This window comes from Melanotaenia boesemani, chromosome 19 (assembly GCF_017639745.1).
Source record: "Melanotaenia boesemani isolate fMelBoe1 chromosome 19, fMelBoe1.pri, whole genome shotgun sequence".
NCBI classification, from domain to species: domain Eukaryota; kingdom Metazoa; phylum Chordata; class Actinopteri; order Atheriniformes; family Melanotaeniidae; genus Melanotaenia; species Melanotaenia boesemani.
This window is the reverse complement of record NC_055700.1, coordinates 28,778,069-28,796,275: the sequence shown is the minus strand read 5'-3', so window position 1 is coordinate 28,796,275 and position 18,207 is coordinate 28,778,069. Positions and strand designations below refer to the sequence as shown.

Genomic DNA, 18,207 nt, shown 5'->3' with positions numbered 1-18,207 from the left:
CTGTGGGACATTATTCTACTAGGTTTTAATATTGCTGGATATAGCGATAAACTGTACACTGTATTAGTAAAGTCATCAATAGCTTTTAGTTTTGTCGCCTACAACAAGTCTATGTCAAAGTCTCCACATATAAATACTGTTTTATGATTCACGGTAGAAAACAGTTTGTCCACCCAATCACTGAAAATATCTATACCCGAACATGGTGTACGATATACACAGCACAAGATGACATTTTTCTTTTTTTTTACTTTGAATTTCAACAGTCAAACATTCCATTATTTCATCGATTGTCATGGTCATATTTGTTAAAACATTAAATTTTATGGACTTGTGGATATATATAGCAACCCCGCCTCCCACTTTATTTAATCTATTCAAGTATCTAATCATCTAAACTGAAGTTAATGCCTTTATCAACATTGAACCAAGTTTCTGTAATGGCAATAACACTAAAAGGACTATCAAAACACTGCAAGTATTCTTTGATAGAATGAAAATTTGCATACATGCTTCTGCTGTTATAATGAATTATTGACAGTTTGCCATCGGATTGGACATTATTCATATACTGCTCTTGAGTAAAATAATTGCAATTTTTAACAATGGAGGAGAGAGAATTATTATAACAATCTATCTGTCTGTTGTTTTGTGCTCATGATATACACTAGTTTCCAGTTCCATTTGTTTATGTTGTAGGATTGACTTTAATATGTCCATGTCCTTTCTTGGTGTCATCTGTAATTTAGGTATGTTTTGCATGTTGTTTATGGGTAGTCACATTTACCTTATTACCCACTGGAACATTGTTGTCAGTTAAAATCTGTCCAGATCCTCCATTTTCTTCACCACCAATACCTTAGCTTCCTCAGGGGACCCATTCAGTTTAATGAAGATCTTACAGTTTGTTACCCAGGTATGCTGAATCTTGCCCAGCTTTTTTAGTTGTCTTGCTTTCCTTAAGATTTCCGCATTTCACTTCATCAAATGTTCATTTATGAATACATCCATACCTTTCAGTTTGTGTCCTTGTCTCAGAAGTGCCACTTTGTTTTTTCAGTTGGTAAATCTCACGATGACAGTCTCTCGTTTCTTCTGGGCAGTGGGTGACTGGCCTCGAAATGCTCCAGATTCATTACTATGCGCTTACTTTGGAGGAAGGATGCCACCTATTGCTCCACCGACCGCGTCTCCTCATCGCTGGGCTCCCCAATATCCGTAGCCACCGCACGCGCATACGAGCGTAGCCTAATCTTGATGCCGGTGATGACCACCTCATTCATGTAGGAGTATTGCTTCAGCTTGTCCACGTGCCGTTTGAGCTCCATAATGCCCTGGTCTTTATTTGGATTTTGGAGGCGTAGTTGTTTGACCTCCTCCAATAGCCCCAGAAGCTCCTCCTGCTGCGTTCTGACAGCTGTCACATCCCTGCATAGGAAATCAAGGGAGTTTTTTATTTCCTCGACCTCCTCCAGTGTCGGCGTCGGGGGTTTCTTATGTGGCATGCTGGTGCCTTGGTCTGTCTTGGGTGAGACCTCCTCTGATCACTTACATTGTCCATTCATCCATTCATCCATCCATTTTCTGCCGCTTATCCCGAGTCGGGTTGCGGGGGCAGCTGCCTAAGCAGGGAAACGCAGACCTTAAATACTAGGAATACCAATCGATACATAATCTTTCAACAATTGGGATACAAAATACTTAAAATTGATGTCATTAGATGATTTTGTCTGAAAAAAATATCCATCCATTCTGGAGTCGGGTCGAGGGGGTAGCTGCCTAAGCAGGGAAACCAAGACTTCCCTCTCTCCGGCCACATTCACCAGCTCATCCGGAGGGATCCCGAGGAGTTCCCACACCAGCCGAGAGATGTAGTCCGTCCAGCGTGTCCTAGGGCTTTCCCGGGGCCGCTTTCCGGTGGGACGTGCCCAGAACACCTCACCAGGGAGGCGTCCAGCTCCTTCTTCATCATGCATCACTGCAGACGCCATACCAATCTGCCTGTCCATCTCCCACTCCATCCTTCCATCACTCGTAAACAAGACCCTGAGATACGTGAACTCCTCCACTTTGGGCAGGACCCTATTGCAGACCCGGAGAGAGCACTCCACCCTTTTCCGGCTGAGGACCATGGTCTCGGATTTGGAGGTGCTGATTCCCATCCCATCTGTTTTACACTCGGCTGCGAATCGCTCCAGTGAAAGCTGAAGATCACGGCCCGATGAAGAGCAGAGACCCAATCCTGAGGCCACCAAACCGGACCCCCTCAACACCTCAACAGCCTTGGTGGAGTCCAACCCGCACTGGAAACGATATTGATTTACTGCCGGTGTCCACCAACGAGTTTGGGGGTTACCGCCAAGACAGGCACTGACGACCTTACGGCCACAGCTGCGGCTGGCCGCCTCAACAATAGAGGCACGGAACACTCAATGTCCCCCGCCTCACCCAGGACATGGTTGAAGCTCTGCCGGAGATGGGAGTTGAAACTTTTTCTGACAGGGGACTCCGCCAGACGTTCCCAGCAGACCCTCACAACACGTTTGGGTCTGCCAGGCCTGACCGGAATCCTCTCCCACCATCTGAGCCAACTCACCACCAGGTGATCAGTTGACAGCTCTGCCCCTCTCTTCACCCGAGTGTCCAGAACATGCGGCCGTAAGTCCGACGACACGACTACAAAGTCGATCATCGAACTGCGGCCTAGAGTGTCCTGGTGCCAAGTGCACATGTGGACACTCTTATGTCTGAACAAGGTGTTCGTTATAGACAGTCCATGACGAGCACAGAAGCCAAACAACAAAACACCACTCGGATTTAGATTAGGGGGGCCATTCCTCCCAATCAAGCCCCTCCAGGTCTCGCTGTCATTGCCCATGTGAGCATTGAAGTCCCCCAGCAGAACGAGGGAGTCCCTGGAAGGAGTGCTCTCCAACACCACATCCAAGGACTCCAAAAAGGGTGGGCACTCTGAACTGCTATTTGGTGCATAAGCACAAACAACAGTCAGGACCCGTCCCCCCACCCGAAGGCGGAAGGAGGCTACCCTTTCGTCCACTGGGGTAAACCCCAATGTACAGGTGCCAAGTCGGGGGGCAATGAGCATGCACACACCTGCTCGGCGCCTCTTACCGGGTGCAACTCCAGAATGGAAGAGGGTCCAGCCCTCTCAAGGACAGTGGTTCCAGAGCCCAAGCCGTGCGTCAAGGTGAGTCCAACTATATCTAGCCAAAACCGCTCAACCTCGCGCACCAGCTCAGGCTCCTTCCCCGCCAGAGAGGTGACATTCCACATCCCTAGAGCTAGCTTTTGCAGCCGAGGATCAGACCGCCAGGGTCCCCGCCTCTGGCAGCCGCCCAGCTCACACTGCACCCGACCCCTATGGCCTCTCCTGCAGGTGGTGAGCCCACAGGAGGAGAGGCCCATGTCACCCTTTCGGGCTGAAAGGAAGTATAGAATTTGGGGACACATTTATCTTGATGGAGTTAATGCGGCCTACAGGAGACAAAGATAGAGGCAACCACTGCGTCAATGTTTGTTTAGTCTGGTTTAATAAAGAAATTTAATTTTCTTTGAATATGTTTTTGCGTGAATGATATCCCCAAATACACAAATTTATCCTTTTCAACTCGAAAAGGTAATTTGTATAGTCCTCTGTACATGCTCTGTTGTTAATGGGAAAAAGATCACTTTTGTCCAGGTTCAGTTTATAGCCTGGTAGTTTTACAAACTGACTAAGCAACGATAGGGCTGAGGGCAGCGAGGTGCTTGGATTCGAAATATAGAGCAAAAGGTCAGTGGCATAGAGTGAGACTTTATGTTCTGTACTGTTTCTCCAGATACCCGATATGTCCTTACAGCCTCGAAGGGTTGCAGCAAGTGGTTCAATAGCCAAATCAAAAAGCATGGGGCCTAAAGGACATTGTGGGCGAGTCCGTCTGTGCATACTGAAGGGTTTTGATTGCTGGTTCTTAGTGCAAATTGATGCAGTTGGGTGTGAGGTGATTAATTTAATCCATGAAGAGAAATTTGGACCAAAGTTGAATTTATCAAGAACCACAAAAAGAAAACTGAACTCAAGACGGTCAAAAGCTTTTTCAGCCACGAGAGAAACGATGCACTCAGGGACCGTCTCGGGGGAAGTGTAAATAATGTCAAACAGCCGACATGTTAAAATAAGAGTGCCTATTTTTATAAAACCTGTTTGGTCTTTTAAATATAATTGTAGGAAGGGCCTTCTCTAACCTACGTGCCAGAACCTTAGCCAGGACTTTAGCATCTATATTTAAGAGAGAGATACGCCTCTAAGAAGCACATTCCAGAGGATCTTTCCCTTTGTTATAAATGAGGGTGATACAGGCCTTGACGAAAGATTTTGGAAGGGATCCTAATTTGAAAGAGTTGGACAGAACTAGGCACAGCTGTGGGGAGAGCAGTGAAGAAAAGTTTTTAAAAAATTCTACCAGGAACCCATTGGGACCCAGACATTTTCCTAGCTGCTTTTAGGATATGGCAAATGTAATTTCCAAGTTGGATATGGGTTCATCAAGTATTTTCCTAAAATCTAGTGCTAGCGTAGGAACATCAAGATTGTTCAAAAACTCAGTAATTGTATCTTGGCCAGTTTGGGATTCTGAGGTGTAAAGTCGGTAATAAATATCCCTGAATGCGTCATTTTTTTGTGAATGGTCTAAGGTTGTGCGACCAGCAGGTAACCAGATATCAGGGATATTTTGCTTTTCTCTGGAACCTCAAAGTTGGTGGGCAAGTAACTTATCAGGTTTATCACCATGAATGTAGAACCGTGTCCAGTTCTTTAGGAGCATGCATTCAGCTGAATGAGTTGAAAGTAGGTCAAATTTGGTTTGGAGCTCTAGTCACTCTCTTTAAAGATCTGGATTCTGAGTTTGGGCATACTGTTTGTCGATATCTCTAATTTGATTAGTTAGGCCCACACGGTCCTGAAAGGACTTTTGTCTCAATTGTGTAGTATATGATATAATCTTACCCCACAGGTAGGCTTTAAGGGCGTCTCAGACAATCAGATTGGATGTCTCAGGGGAAATATTAGTGGTGAGGAAAAAAAAAGATCTCTCTCTATGAATTTCACAAAATTTTCATCTTACAGTAAGGTTGAGTTGAATCACCAACGTCGGCTGCTTTTTGGAATGCCAAGGAGGGATAAACACAACCTGATGGGTGCATGCTCCGAGATGATGATACTCTGGTAGGCACAGGACTGGGCTAGTGACATTAGTTGGTTACCTATGAAAAATTAGTCAATTCTAGAATATGTGTGGTGTATGTGTGAGAATAATCCCTGTTGTTTGGATGCAAAGTGTTCCACAAATCGCAGACACCATGGTTTGATAGAAAGGCTTGGATGAGGGAAGCTGATCTGCTTGGTGGGCTAGTGTTGTTAGAAGAGCGATCTAGAACCGGGTCAAGCCAGCAATTAAAATCCCCTCCAAGTATGAGGCTATATGTGTTGAGGTCTGGCAGTAGTGAAAATAACCATTTAAAAAGCCTGCATCAGTTGGGAGCGTATATGTTCTCTAATACAACCAGTGTATTAAACAATCTCCCGGAGACCATAACATATCTGCCATATTTATCAAAAGTCACGTTATGGAGTTCAAAAGAGATGTTGGGACTGATGAGGATTGAAACTCCCCTGGCCTCGGCCTGAAAGGAAGAGTAGTAGTACTGTCCCCTCCATCCTGCTAACAGACGTTCTCTGTCCGAGCAATGAAGATGTGTTTCTTGCAGGAAGATGATGATGATGTAGATGATTTAAGATATGAAAAGACCTTTTTTCTCTTAATTGGGTGTTTTAAACCTTTAAAATTCCGGCTCAAGAAATGAGTGCATCTGTCCATAACGGCTTATGGTAGGAGCTGTAATGTATGTAGAGAGGGGTAAATGATGACAGCAGGATACAATCAAGGCGGCTTAGCACAGAACGAGAGTGGCTAATAGAGAAAAACAGAAATAACGTAGTGTTACTGGCAGAGGAAGGGACCCTCCCCACCCCAAACCCCCAAATATGATAGCTGCGAAGGAATAAAGTAGTACGCTCCTAAGCACTAACATTCTACAGTCACTATACTTCCTAACAACAAATATTAATTCCAGTGTAACATGTAGAGGTAGCACCTCTGATACAATATTTATGTTTCAAAAACTGCTGTAACCACAAAAAAACAGAGTCCAATTTAATGTCCTAAAATATGTATTCATTGTCAACAGGGACAATGAGATAATGAAGAAATACTTGAAAAAAGAGAAAAAACTAAGGGGGAAAAAGTGAAGTAAGTAAACAAGTCTCAAAATGATTGGACTGTTTACCCAGCAACTGACAAAACAGTCCTATTAGTAACTTAAATTCAAGCAGCTGATTGCTTGCAAAGAAAAAGCCACAAGGCAAAAAAGCCATGTTTTAAAGAGTTCTGATCATAAACATTTGAATCACAAATAAACTAATGTAGCAGCAAAGTAGAACTACTCAAGTGTTATAAGGACATAACTGTAATGTTCATGCTGCAGCGTTAACCCTTTCACACCCAGTCCATCACTGGTGGCGTGAAATGCCACTTAAGGTAGATTTATAGTTGCGCGGCGTTTGCGTCTGGGTAACCGCCGTAGGCCCGGCGTAGCTCCGCAGAGGCTCAACGCGCACCTCTTCCAGACCTGACGTGCACCCCTGCTTCACAGACGGTTACGTGGGGTACTCCCTTGTGATTGGTCAGTTTGGGATCATGTGTTGCCGGATATCTGGATCTTCTCGCTGAATTTGTGTGGTAACCACCGTTTTTAAAAACAATAACCAGTGGATCAAGATGAGAGGCTGATCGAATTATTTCTTCGTTATCTTCCACAAGCTAATAAAGACACTGAACCATAATGGACACCATTGTTGTTTTAAAACAGAAAATACCACCAAACTGAAGTGAACCATTAAAAGAACTCTGACCTGGTGAGTTTACCGGCTGATTCCACCCCTGCTGCCACCTTCAGATTAGGAGGAAAAACTGCAACCCAGCACCAAAACGACGCGCACCCCCTACGCTCGAGAGTGAAAGGAAACTCACCAGCGTCAGCTACGACATAAGTCTTCACCCTCAAACTTCTTCAGGATCAGTTTTTTGTTCAGGGTCTAACTCTGGTTCCAGAAGATCCTGTTCCAGTATGTTTTTTTTTCTCCATTACGTTACAATCAGGTGTTTCATTGTGGAAGCACTAAGCTAATCACCGCAGCAAAGGCCCACCTCCAGGAAGACGGAGTGGTGTGATGGGCGGAGCCAGCAGCTGCTCAGCTCCCCCTCTCCCCTCTCCAGCTCCGCCCATTTAGATAGAGCTTAATGAGAGGAGATGCTTAACACCAATTTGACCAAATCAGGGCGAGATTTTATTGAGATATCAGAGAAGTGTTTCAGATTGGTAATAAAATGCATAATATGTCACCTTTAAATTACAGTCACAGTCCATTTAAGTTAATATGAATCCATGACAGAATATTAGAATAAACAGGAAAAATAAGCTCCACTAAGACAGGTGTGTAACAGATGTAGAAACTCTGATCAGAACATTCACATCAACAGCCTGTTTTACCTTAAGGGACTGGTTCTCCAGCTTGGTGGTGGTGCTCTCTGAGGTCAGTTCATACAGGTGACCCAGCAGCGTCTCTCTCTCCGTCCTGCCTTTATCCTCACTGCTTCGCAGCTGCTCAGTCAGGCCTGTTATCTTGCTGCCGAAACAAAACGCAACCTATATTTTCAATCAGGTCACCTAAAAGTTCAATTCTTTCTCTGAGTGAAGCCATATACTGATCTCATGATGTAAGAAGTTCAGCCTTCACTGTACCAGGTGATTATCAAAAATCAAACAATAATTTTGTCTGAAACACTCACAAACAGTCAGTAGAAGGTGAGGAACCCTGATCCATAAAAACAGTTTCCTATATCTCCATCTCAGCGTTATACTCTGGTCAGGGAGGTAAGAGGTAAAAACATTGTAAAGATCTGAATACATCTTCAGTCTGAGCAGTGCGTAAATGAAAAGGTAAACTGTTCCACAGATCTGGGCGCCGGCAGTCATCATTTAAAATGTTAATTGACAGGACAAGACACAGAGTGAGGAGCCATAGATCAGGACTATGAACAGAAATATTTCTAATACAGTGACTGTATGTCATGAAGTTCCTCAAGGTTCTGTATCTGGACCAATACTTTTCACATTGTACATGCTTCTTTTAGGTGATATTTTTAGACAGCATGGCATAAATGTTGATGTCTTAAAGACATAGAGACCTGGGTGACCAAATTTTCTTCTTTTAAACTCTGACAGGCTGAGGTTATTGTCTTTGGACCTGAGAACCTCAGGAAGACTCTGTCTAGCTATGGAATTACTCTGGATGGTATTACCTTGGCTTGTAGTACTACAGTGAGGAACCTTTTAGTTATTCTAGACCAGGATCTGTCATTTGAATCACATACAGTACAGGTTTCTAAGATCACCAACTTCCACTTACATACTATTCCACAAATGGGGAACACCTTGTTGTTAGAGTAATGCAGAAAAACTAGTCCATGGACTTGTTACTTCCAGACTGGACGGCTGTAATTCGGATTATTGTTCTGTCCCAGTAAAGTTCTGAGAAGTCTCCATCCAATCCACAATGGGTTCCGGTGTGACTTATCCAAAGGAAGGAAGGAGGGACAGATGGATGGATGTCTGACCAGTGTGTGCTGGAGAGGATGGTCAGGGATCTCCAAGATGGAAACCAGTTTTTCAGCCACCTTCTCTCCACCACAGTTCCAGCCTTCTTTGTAAGGTTGTTGTGTCTGGTGGTGTTGCTGCTCCGATGCTGCTTCCCCAGCACACAGCAGCAAAGAAAAGCTCACTGGAGACGACAGGCTGGTAAAAGATCTCCAACATGTGTCTGCAGACATTGAAGGATCTGAGCGTCTCCAGAAGTAAAGCCTGATCATCCCTTTCTGGTACACAGCATCTACAGCCTCGTTTCCACCACTGGGTGCAGGTCACGATGGGACAGTTAAGGTTTGTAAACTGTAATCTTGTTGCAATCCCACAGCTAACAGTAACCTTACTCGAGAGGCGGAGTATCAGTCAGATAGTGATAGATGCCTCAGCTACGTCATGACGTCATAGCAGCACAACGTCTTTCTTAAAGACTCCGACTCAGAAATACTTCCATGTGTGTTTAGCGTTGCCATGGTTGTTAAGTCAATTCCTCCACTAGTGGGCAGTGCTTAGTTCAGTTTGAGAGCCGACGTCAGTTTTAGGCATCGTTTGGTGGCGGTAATGCGTCGCTATAAAGTTGTTTCCAACCGCCCAACACACCCTAAACACTCAGATACAGTCTGTTCAAAAGCTTGCACAATTTCAACAGCTGTGCTCATCTTCATTCGTCTTTCAAGAAGCAGGAAGTGTAGTTTGTTTTCATCTAGTAGACATAAATACGTCACATCTGCCCCCTGTCCTATTAGAACCTTTTTCTATGTAAATTTCCACGTAAGCCTCAGATTGGAATTAATATTTCTATGTAAACATGAAGGAGAATACTTTCACTCCAAATTATTTAATTCAGAATAATTCCAAAAACACCATGTAACTGTGGCCATTAAGGTTCAATGGTCTCAACTTTTTGGGGACAGGAACAAAGCAGGATGTCTTCCAGAGAACTGGAACTCTCTCCCGACTCAGGCTCAGATTGAACAAGTGCTGCAAGATAGGAGACACCTGGGTGGCACAGGTCCTCAGGATCCTAGGGTAGATCCCAGGGCAGATCCCAGCCTTCTTCTGGAGTAGTTTATCCATTTGTCTCTTAACTATTGATGTGCAGATCGATACCAAAATATCGATACTACTGATACCAGCTTTTCATGTTAGAATATGGATATTTTACTGATTTGGGGTAAAAATGCAATCTATATCAAATGGGAATACAGTGGACAGTAACTATAATGTCAGGTTCTTCTCTAAATTATACCCATTTAGCAGGAACTACTTTTTCTTCTGCCTGCCAAAGTCATGTGAACTGGCACATTGTAGGGGTGCAGCAGCGCATCTTTCACTCACTCAGGCTGTAGCATCACATGTGGAGCTGAACAGCAGCGGTGTGATGTATGATGTGTGTGGGAAGACATAGAGGTGTTGTAGCAACACCACAAACCTCCTTAAACATCTGCGAGTCGACCATATTTAACTGAATTATGATGAGGAAGAGAAGGAAATTAGAGGGACAGGTGCTGCAAGGGTGAGACACTTCACTCTTAAAGTCCATTGATGCTGCAGGCAGGTACTAACTACTATTCAGAGGGAGAAATGTGGAGCTGTGAACCACTGATGCTACATTTTGGGAAAGCGATTTTCATCTGTCTGCTAGGTTCAGGTTTTTGTGTTGTGTTGATATTCAAACAACAGCAGTTCCCCTCGTTCTAAAGACTTTTGCATCCTGTGTAGTTATGCTCAGTATTAATACTGCAATGAATAGCTGTATGAGTTCAGCTTGGAGTGAAATGTGTCCCTGACATCAGCTCACATCCATTCAACAGGCCTAGATTCAGTCTGTAAGGATGCCGCAGAGGGTGGTGTCATTAAATATTCCGTAAAACAGCCATTGTAGGGTTTTTAAAAATAAAAATACGGATGACGGTAGCAAACAGAACAGCTTGTGACTGGGGTGGGTGGGGTCCTTAATGATTTTGGTGGCCGTCCTCCTACATCGCTGGGTATAAAGGTCATCCATGGATGGCAGGACCGTGATGTGCTGAGCAGTTTTCACCACCCTCTGTAGAGCCTTGTGGTGGAGGTCGGTGCAGCTGCTGTTCCAGGCGGTGATGCAGCCAGTCAGGATACTCTCTATGGTGCATCTATAAAAGTTGCAGAGTATCCTTGTGTCCATATTGAGCCTCCATAGCCTGCGGAGGAAGAAGAGCCTCTGTCTGGCTGACTTTGTAATAAAGTCAGTGTGATGAGTCAAGGTGAGGTCCTCACTAATGTGAACCCCAAGGAACCTGAAGCTGTTGACTCTTTCCAATCGCACATCACTACTCTTAACCTGGCCTGTCATCCCCGTCATGCGGGGTAACATATCGGAGTCGTTCGAGGAGAAGGAGGGGAGGAGAGCACACCACAGGAGAGTTAGGGGGGGAGGGTGCTAAAAACAGTTGGTGTGTGAGGGTCAGGTTGTGCAGTGGAGATACCAGACAGCTGATGTCTGAACCTTTTGAGAAAACAGTTCAGGCCATCAGCTCTCTTCTGGCTGCCCGATAGCTGCCCGCTTGTCTCCCTACAACCTGTGAGCTCCTTCATCCCCGTCCACACGTCCCTCACATTATTCTGCTGAAGTTTGGTTTCCAGCTTCCTCCGGTAGTCGTCCTTACTCCTCCTCAGTGACACCCTGAGTTCCTGTCTTCTCTTTTTTGGTTTAGAATTGCCTTCAAGTCGCTGGTGATCAAGTGAGACATACTTTGGGGTCATCAGAATGAGACTGTAGTCTGATCTGCCAAGGGGACGGAGAGCTGTGGCAGCATATGCATCCCTGGCATTTGCATACACAAGATCCAGTGTTTTATTTACTCGGGTGGGACAATCCAGATATTGATGGAATGTGGGCAGAAGTTTGTCCAAAGTCACACTATTAAAGTCCCTGTTATAACCCATAAAGTTATAACTGTGAAAGCATTGGGATGTTGAGTCTGTACTTTGGCAACGCCAGAACTGATGACGTCACATGCTGCGTCTTCGGATGGCGGGAGGTACACCGCCATGATGACGACGGAGGTGAATTCCCGGGGCAGATAAGGGTGTATTCCCACAGCAAGCAGTTCTATATCCAGGCTGCAGAGACGTTCCTTCACATGTGGATGTCCAGGATTACACCATTTTTTACTTACACACACTGCAATCCCCACACCGCTACTCTGTGGGCTTGAACAGTGCTGAAACCGGGTACCGCTGCGTTATGATCCGGGATGAGTGAATGAAGCCAAGTCTCTGTAAAGCACATGAAACTACACTCACGCTATTCCCATTGGAACTTAATAAGCACAGCAAGCTCATCCATTTTATTCCCCAAAGATCTCACAGCTCCTTCAGGATGACCGGCCTTGCTCCGGGCAGCAGTACAGGCCTGCACAGCGCTGACAATTGGTCGTGGGTGTAAACAGTGATTTCTCCATAGCACTCCTGTCCCTCAGTCACCAGGAACGACAAAAGTAGAGAGCACGAGCAAAGTTTCAAAGCACAGATCATATGTCTCCAGTTTTATCTTCTCCACATCAGCTCCCTGTCAAATCCAGGATTGAATTTAAATTCTTCTCCTCATATATAAAGCTCTTTGAACAAGCTCTGTTGGATCTTAAAGATCTCAGAGCTCCAGATTTTCCCTCTCAGACTGCAGGTTTACTTACTACAGGTGTTACAGGTATGTACAGAAGCATGCAGTACTCGTCTCAAGATGCTGTAAAGGAAACATTTCTGCCTCACATTTCCAGCCAGGATGTCCACCACACAGCCTGCCACTGCAGAGTACTGGTGAGAACAGAAACTGTGAAAAAAGGACCAAACTGGATGTGATCAATCCTCTGCGTTCTTTCAGATGTGGATGTTTTTTTTTTCAATGGAAAGTCCAATCAGATATCATCAGCAGGGTTTACCTGTTCAGCAGCGACCGTTCAGTCTCCAGCCTACTTTTCTCTTCCTCTTCCTCTGCATGGCGACTCTGCCAGGCCTCAGCTGCCGACAGGGCGTCTGCCACCTGCTTCTCCTGTTAAAGAACATCTGAAGTTTACTTTTTGCTCAGTGGCGTGTTTCTGCAGACAACAGTGTGGATGTAAAAAGTGATATATCTGAAGAAGAAGCAGGGAGTTGCTGCTACCATGTTCAGCAGCTGAAGGCTCAGCTGACCCGCCGTGTCCTCGCTGCGCTCAGCTCGCTGTTTCTGGGCTCGCGTGGCACGTTTTAGAGCCTCCTGGTTGGCGCCGGCTTGCTGCTTCAGTCCTGTCATCTGCTCCGTCAGGTGCTCCATCTCCACCTTCTGCTGGTTGGCTGCTCGCTCCAGGTTCTGGTGGAAAGACGGAATCCAGGATCCCAGTTAGAGATGAAACCCACCAGGATAATCTGAGTCCATCAGATGCCTGAATAAAAACATGACCAACCTTTATCTGCACAGACAGACGGTTGTTCTCTGCTTCTTTACGACGTAACTGTCCTTGTAAATGAGCTCTTGTTGATTCCAGACTCTTGGACAAATCAGCTGAGCTCTTGGCATTTTCCTGTTTTTAATCAAAGAGTCATTACTTTGCAAATTTCTTTACTTTTTTTTCTGTTGGTAAGAACTATGATCTGTGACTAAAACCTTTTCAGTGTCCAGAAGTCTGCAGAGCTGATCGACATCTTTGTCTTTCTCTTCAAGTTTCAACACAAGATGCTGTAAAAAGAGAAACAACAGTTTTGAGACATTTATCAAAACACATTAGCTTTTAACACCTAGTCGCTTACGAATAAAGCAGCTCTGGTCCATGACCACATCTTATGATCTTATGTGCCTTACTGAGACCTGGCACAAGCCTGAGGAGTACGTAACTCTAAAAGAAGCCTGTCCTGTTGGATACGCTTATGTGGAGAAGACACACACCTCAGGGTACGGAGGAGGTGTGGCTATCATACACCGCACTGACTTCCAACTAACTCCTGTCACTTTGCCATTAGTGTCCACCTTTGAGTGCTTGGCGCTTAGATGTGGGCACCCAATTTCAATAACACTATTTCTTGTCTACAGACCACCAAAACCCCGCCTTGCTTTCATCACAGAAATGTATGATATGCTTACGTCCCTCTGTTCAACCTTTACAAATGTTATTGTTCTGGGAGACTTTAACATACATGTTGACTCCCCCTCTCCTCCCTTGGGAGTTGAATTCCTGCAAATGTTAGACTGTCTTGGTCTACAACAGCATATAGAGGTTCCCACACACACAAAGGGCCATATACTGGACTTGGTCATCACAAACTCCATTCCCTTTCACAGTCTGAAGGTCTATGATACGGGTGTGTCAGACCATGAGGCCATTTTACTGAACATAACATCTGCTCCATTTTCTAAACCAAAATGTAAAATCCACTCAGAAGCATCGCTCCAATCAACCCAGCTACATTGTCCCTGGTTCACAGAGGAACTGCGGAGGCTGAAAAGAGCAGGTCATGTTCTTGAGCGGAGTTTTAAAACATCTGCCCTGACCGTCCATGAAGTTGCTCACCGTGAGCACAAACAACATGCAAAATCACTTAAAACTGCCCGCTCTCTGTACTACTCCAATCTAATAAATAGTGCTCCTGGCAACTCCTAACAGCTATTTTCCACCATAAATCACCTTCCAGCACTCCTGCCTCAGAGAAACAGTGCAATGAATTCAGTGAATTCTTTGCCACTAAAGTACACACTATCCGTAGGTCTCTGGCCCACCTCACCTGTGCACCTGCTACCGAGACAGCTGAGCCAATGTACAGGTTTGTGGAGTTTGAGGAGGTCACGGTGGAGCAGGTGGAATGCACGATCCTCAGGATGGGTTCCTCCACCTGTCCACTGGACCCTCTCCCCGGCCATAAGCCCTCTTATAACTGTGACAATAAACTCCTCCCCCAAATCTGGTTTGGTTCTATCAACCCTAAAACAGCTCTTATTAAAAAAATCTGGTCTAGACCCAAACACCTTGTCAAATTACAGGCCCATTTCTAACTTTTATTTCCAAGGAAAAGGTGGAAAAGGTGGTGGTTACCCAGACTGAGGACCACCTGAAGACCAGTGACCTTTATGAAAAGTTTCAGTCTGGTTTTCGTCCATCACATAGCACAGAGACAGCCCTGGTCAGAGTCGTAAGGGATCTGCTGATGGCAGCTGACAAGGGGTTCCCGTCTCTTCTGGTCCTCCTTGATCTAACGGCAGCTTTTGGTACAGTGGACCACCATATACTCCTTCACCGCCTGCAGCATACCATTGGTCTGACTGGAACTGTCCTTAAGTGGTTCCAGTCTTTCCTCACAGGTAGGGCTGAGTATGTGGCCCTGTGGGATGCCAGGTCAAGGCCTCACGCTGTCACCTGTGGGGTCCCTCAGGGGTCTGTCCTGGGTCCAACTCTGTTTCACATCTATATGCTCCCCCTGGTTCACATCATCAGCAAGCATGACATTTCTCTCCATATGTCATAATTATTGTAGCACATTAATATATTATAATAAGACAAGTATCAGATTGTGTATAACAGGGTTTTGAGCAAAGTTTTTACCATAAAATGATGTAAGATGTCTTATGTTAACTGTATGTATCAACTATGATACATACGGCATTATAGGGTTAAAGTTCATGTTTTTCTTTCTTTTGGTCATTTCACTTGAGTTAGTGAAGCTACTTAATACTTATAAATATTTTCATTTCAGGTGACATTATAACATGAAAACAATGATGTGGATAAATAAGTCTGCAAACAGCGTCCAGCCAGAGGTGAGTTTGTGTCCAGCTCACAGCATTTTCTGCCTCTGTGTCTGCAAGCCTCTTCAGTAAAGTGGTTTTCTGCTCCGACAGCTGCATACAATCCACCTGCACAAAACCAAACACAAACACATGAAACTTAGTTCCTTTTTTATTTGGAAAAAACATTTATGTGGAGCTATTTTCTTTTTTCTAATTTCTTTCAATTTAACTAATGTGTAAATATCCATTCTTCAAATATCCTGGGTAAACCTCACAGGTGAGTTTCACATCTGTTCTTCTGGAATAAATCCTTTAGGATTCCCTAGATCTCTGTCCACATCATCCCTTAGGTTTATGTCCCTCTTCCATTGTCAAGGCCTGCACATTCCTTATATGGAGAGGTTAAGTTGTTGTTGATAGAGTGGGTTGCCCAATCATCAGAAGGTTGCCGGTTTGATTCCCACTCCCCCAGTCATCTGTAGTTGTGTCCTTGGGCAAGACACTTGTTGGTGTATGAATGTTCAGTGGTAGTCGGAGAGGCTCTAGGCACGGAGTGGCTGCCATGTTTCCATCAGTCTGCCCCAGAGCAGCTGTGGCTACACGTGCAGCTACCAACACCAGGGATGAAGGAATAATGGATACCATGTAAAACACTATATAAATCTTATCCATTATTATAAAAATAAGCCCATGTGACCAGAGAAAACTAAAACTAGACTTTTTTTTTTACTTGTCCGGTCCAGCGGTTGCTGTGTTGTGCCGAACAAATTTGCTTTGCCAAAGGGAGGTTTATGGGTATAAGGCTCCTCTTGATAATCTGATTTATTTATTTATTTACTGTTTATTTACTTTGAATTATGGAGTCTATTTAATCTTGCTGGACCAGACCAGAGGGGATAGAGAAAGAAGGAAGACAGCAAAAAGAAGTAGAAAGGAAAGCAGAAAGAAGAAGGAGGAGACAAAAACACAACAGACAGAGGCACCGACCCTTTAATCCAAACTATCACCAGACAACCAACTGCTACACGTGTACAGAAACACACCTGTGAATTTCCTACAGCTTTTATAGAAAAAAAACAGCTGACAGTCATCAAGAGTTCCTAAATAAAAACCAAATCAAGAAACATATCACAACAACAACCAAAGTACCAGAGAGTCACTCACAAAAAAAAAAAGAGCATCTCTTAGTGTATAAATCCACTGGACAACTCAGTGACTGTGTCAGCATGCAGAGGATGAGGAAGAGGAGTGATCAGTGATGAAGAGTGGTGAGTGTGATCGTGCAAATGCAACTACGCCTCTACGGAGGTCAGAGATAGACCAGGGCAGCCCAGAGACCCGGGCCACTCCCACTCATCCTGGCACATATACACACACGCACAAACACACACACACACACACACACACACACACATACACGGTGTAAACACACACATCCATTGCCTCTTTCTATCCACCCCATATAACCCCTCACTCACAGCCTCCCCGGAGCCGTACCCATAAACATTTTCACACAGCCACATCGCACATAACCGTCCCACCATGCCCTGTGGGAGACGTTCCCAGTAGACCAGAGGACAGTGAGCCCCAAATCCGGCCTCCACCACCCCCAACCACCCCCCATCCCATCCCACCCAGATGTGGCAGACTGAGCATCCCCCAGGACCAGCAGCCCCCCATCAGCACAGCCAATCCAGGTCCCAGCTTCTGGGGCAACCACCTCCCTCTGCTCCCTGCCCCCAGCGGCGCCCAGGGGAACAGGGGTGTGTGAGGTCCCCATTGCCCTCACCCCCCTGCTCATGACTGTTTGTGAAGTGTGTGTTGTTTGCAATTAAAATTGAGGGGCAGTGTTGACATTGTGCTGGGAGTGAGGCCACCTTAGTGGGCCCGCTCGCCATGCACACCCCCCGAAGAAAACAAGACTTTTAGTTTTAGAAAAAACAAACAGTATGTAGAAAATTCTCCAAATGTACTCTAACTAATGAAGTGATAAGTTTGTTGATGAGTTTGGGCCATGTTGTCTGTATGTCTGCATGCTGAGAATCATCCCTCCAGCTCTTTTATTCTGACATCTCCACAAACTCATGAACCACTACCTGGGATCTGTGCTGCTCTCTCAGAAGTTTCCGCAGTGTTCGGTTTGTGGCCTCAAATGTCTCCAGTTTCTGCAGCAGAAGCTCCTTCTGATTGGCTAAGATGGATGCAGACTCGGGCAGCTTTTTCACCAGGAGAAAGAAAATCAGGAAGAATAGCATGTCTTCTGTCAGGTTACTGGCAGGTTAGGGCAGATGACATGAAGGTTTCAGGTCATACTTACATTTCTACCAGTGCTGCACAGTTTGGAGACATGTTCTTTGAGATGTGAGACATGCTGAGCAGCCATAACTCTGTCTGCCTCGGCTTCTATCAGCTTCCCGAGCAGAGCATCCTGATCCTGCTGCAGTCTGGAAAGACAAAAGTTTGTTATGAGCCTTTCATCTGGCTGACCGAAGCTGCTGGATTTAACTGATGAACTTTTTAGTTTTTTCACATGTCTCCGTTCGTCTCCTCCAGCATGGATCGGTGGAACTGTGAATGGTCCTTCTCTGTCTCCTCCAGCTCCTTCGTAACCAAGGCCAGCTCCTCTTTCTGCTCAGAACTCACACGTTGCTCCGACTGACGCTCTAAGAGATGCTCTTTTTGCAGTTCCACCTGAGCACAGTTCACATGCA

At 45.2% G+C, this 18,207-nt stretch overlaps 1 protein-coding gene across 1 annotated transcript in view; it reads right to left on the bottom strand.

Annotated features, from left to right (window-relative positions):
* Positions 1-18,207, bottom strand: part of odf2a (outer dense fiber of sperm tails 2a) — a 39,926-nt gene that overhangs the window by 18,341 nt on the left and 3,378 nt on the right. Inside the window, exons 5-13 of the mRNA XM_041969504.1 lie at positions 18,027-18,187; positions 17,814-17,940; positions 17,593-17,712; positions 15,548-15,622; positions 13,385-13,456; positions 13,185-13,301; positions 12,905-13,090; positions 12,684-12,793; positions 7,612-7,747 (exon numbers count right to left, since the gene is read on the bottom strand). Of these exons, the coding sequence (XP_041825438.1) occupies positions 7,612-7,747; positions 12,684-12,793; positions 12,905-13,090; positions 13,185-13,301; positions 13,385-13,456; positions 15,548-15,622; positions 17,593-17,712; positions 17,814-17,940; positions 18,027-18,187 (1,104 nt within the window). The remainder of the gene's footprint in view (positions 1-7,611; positions 7,748-12,683; positions 12,794-12,904; positions 13,091-13,184; positions 13,302-13,384; positions 13,457-15,547; positions 15,623-17,592; positions 17,713-17,813; positions 17,941-18,026; positions 18,188-18,207) is intronic.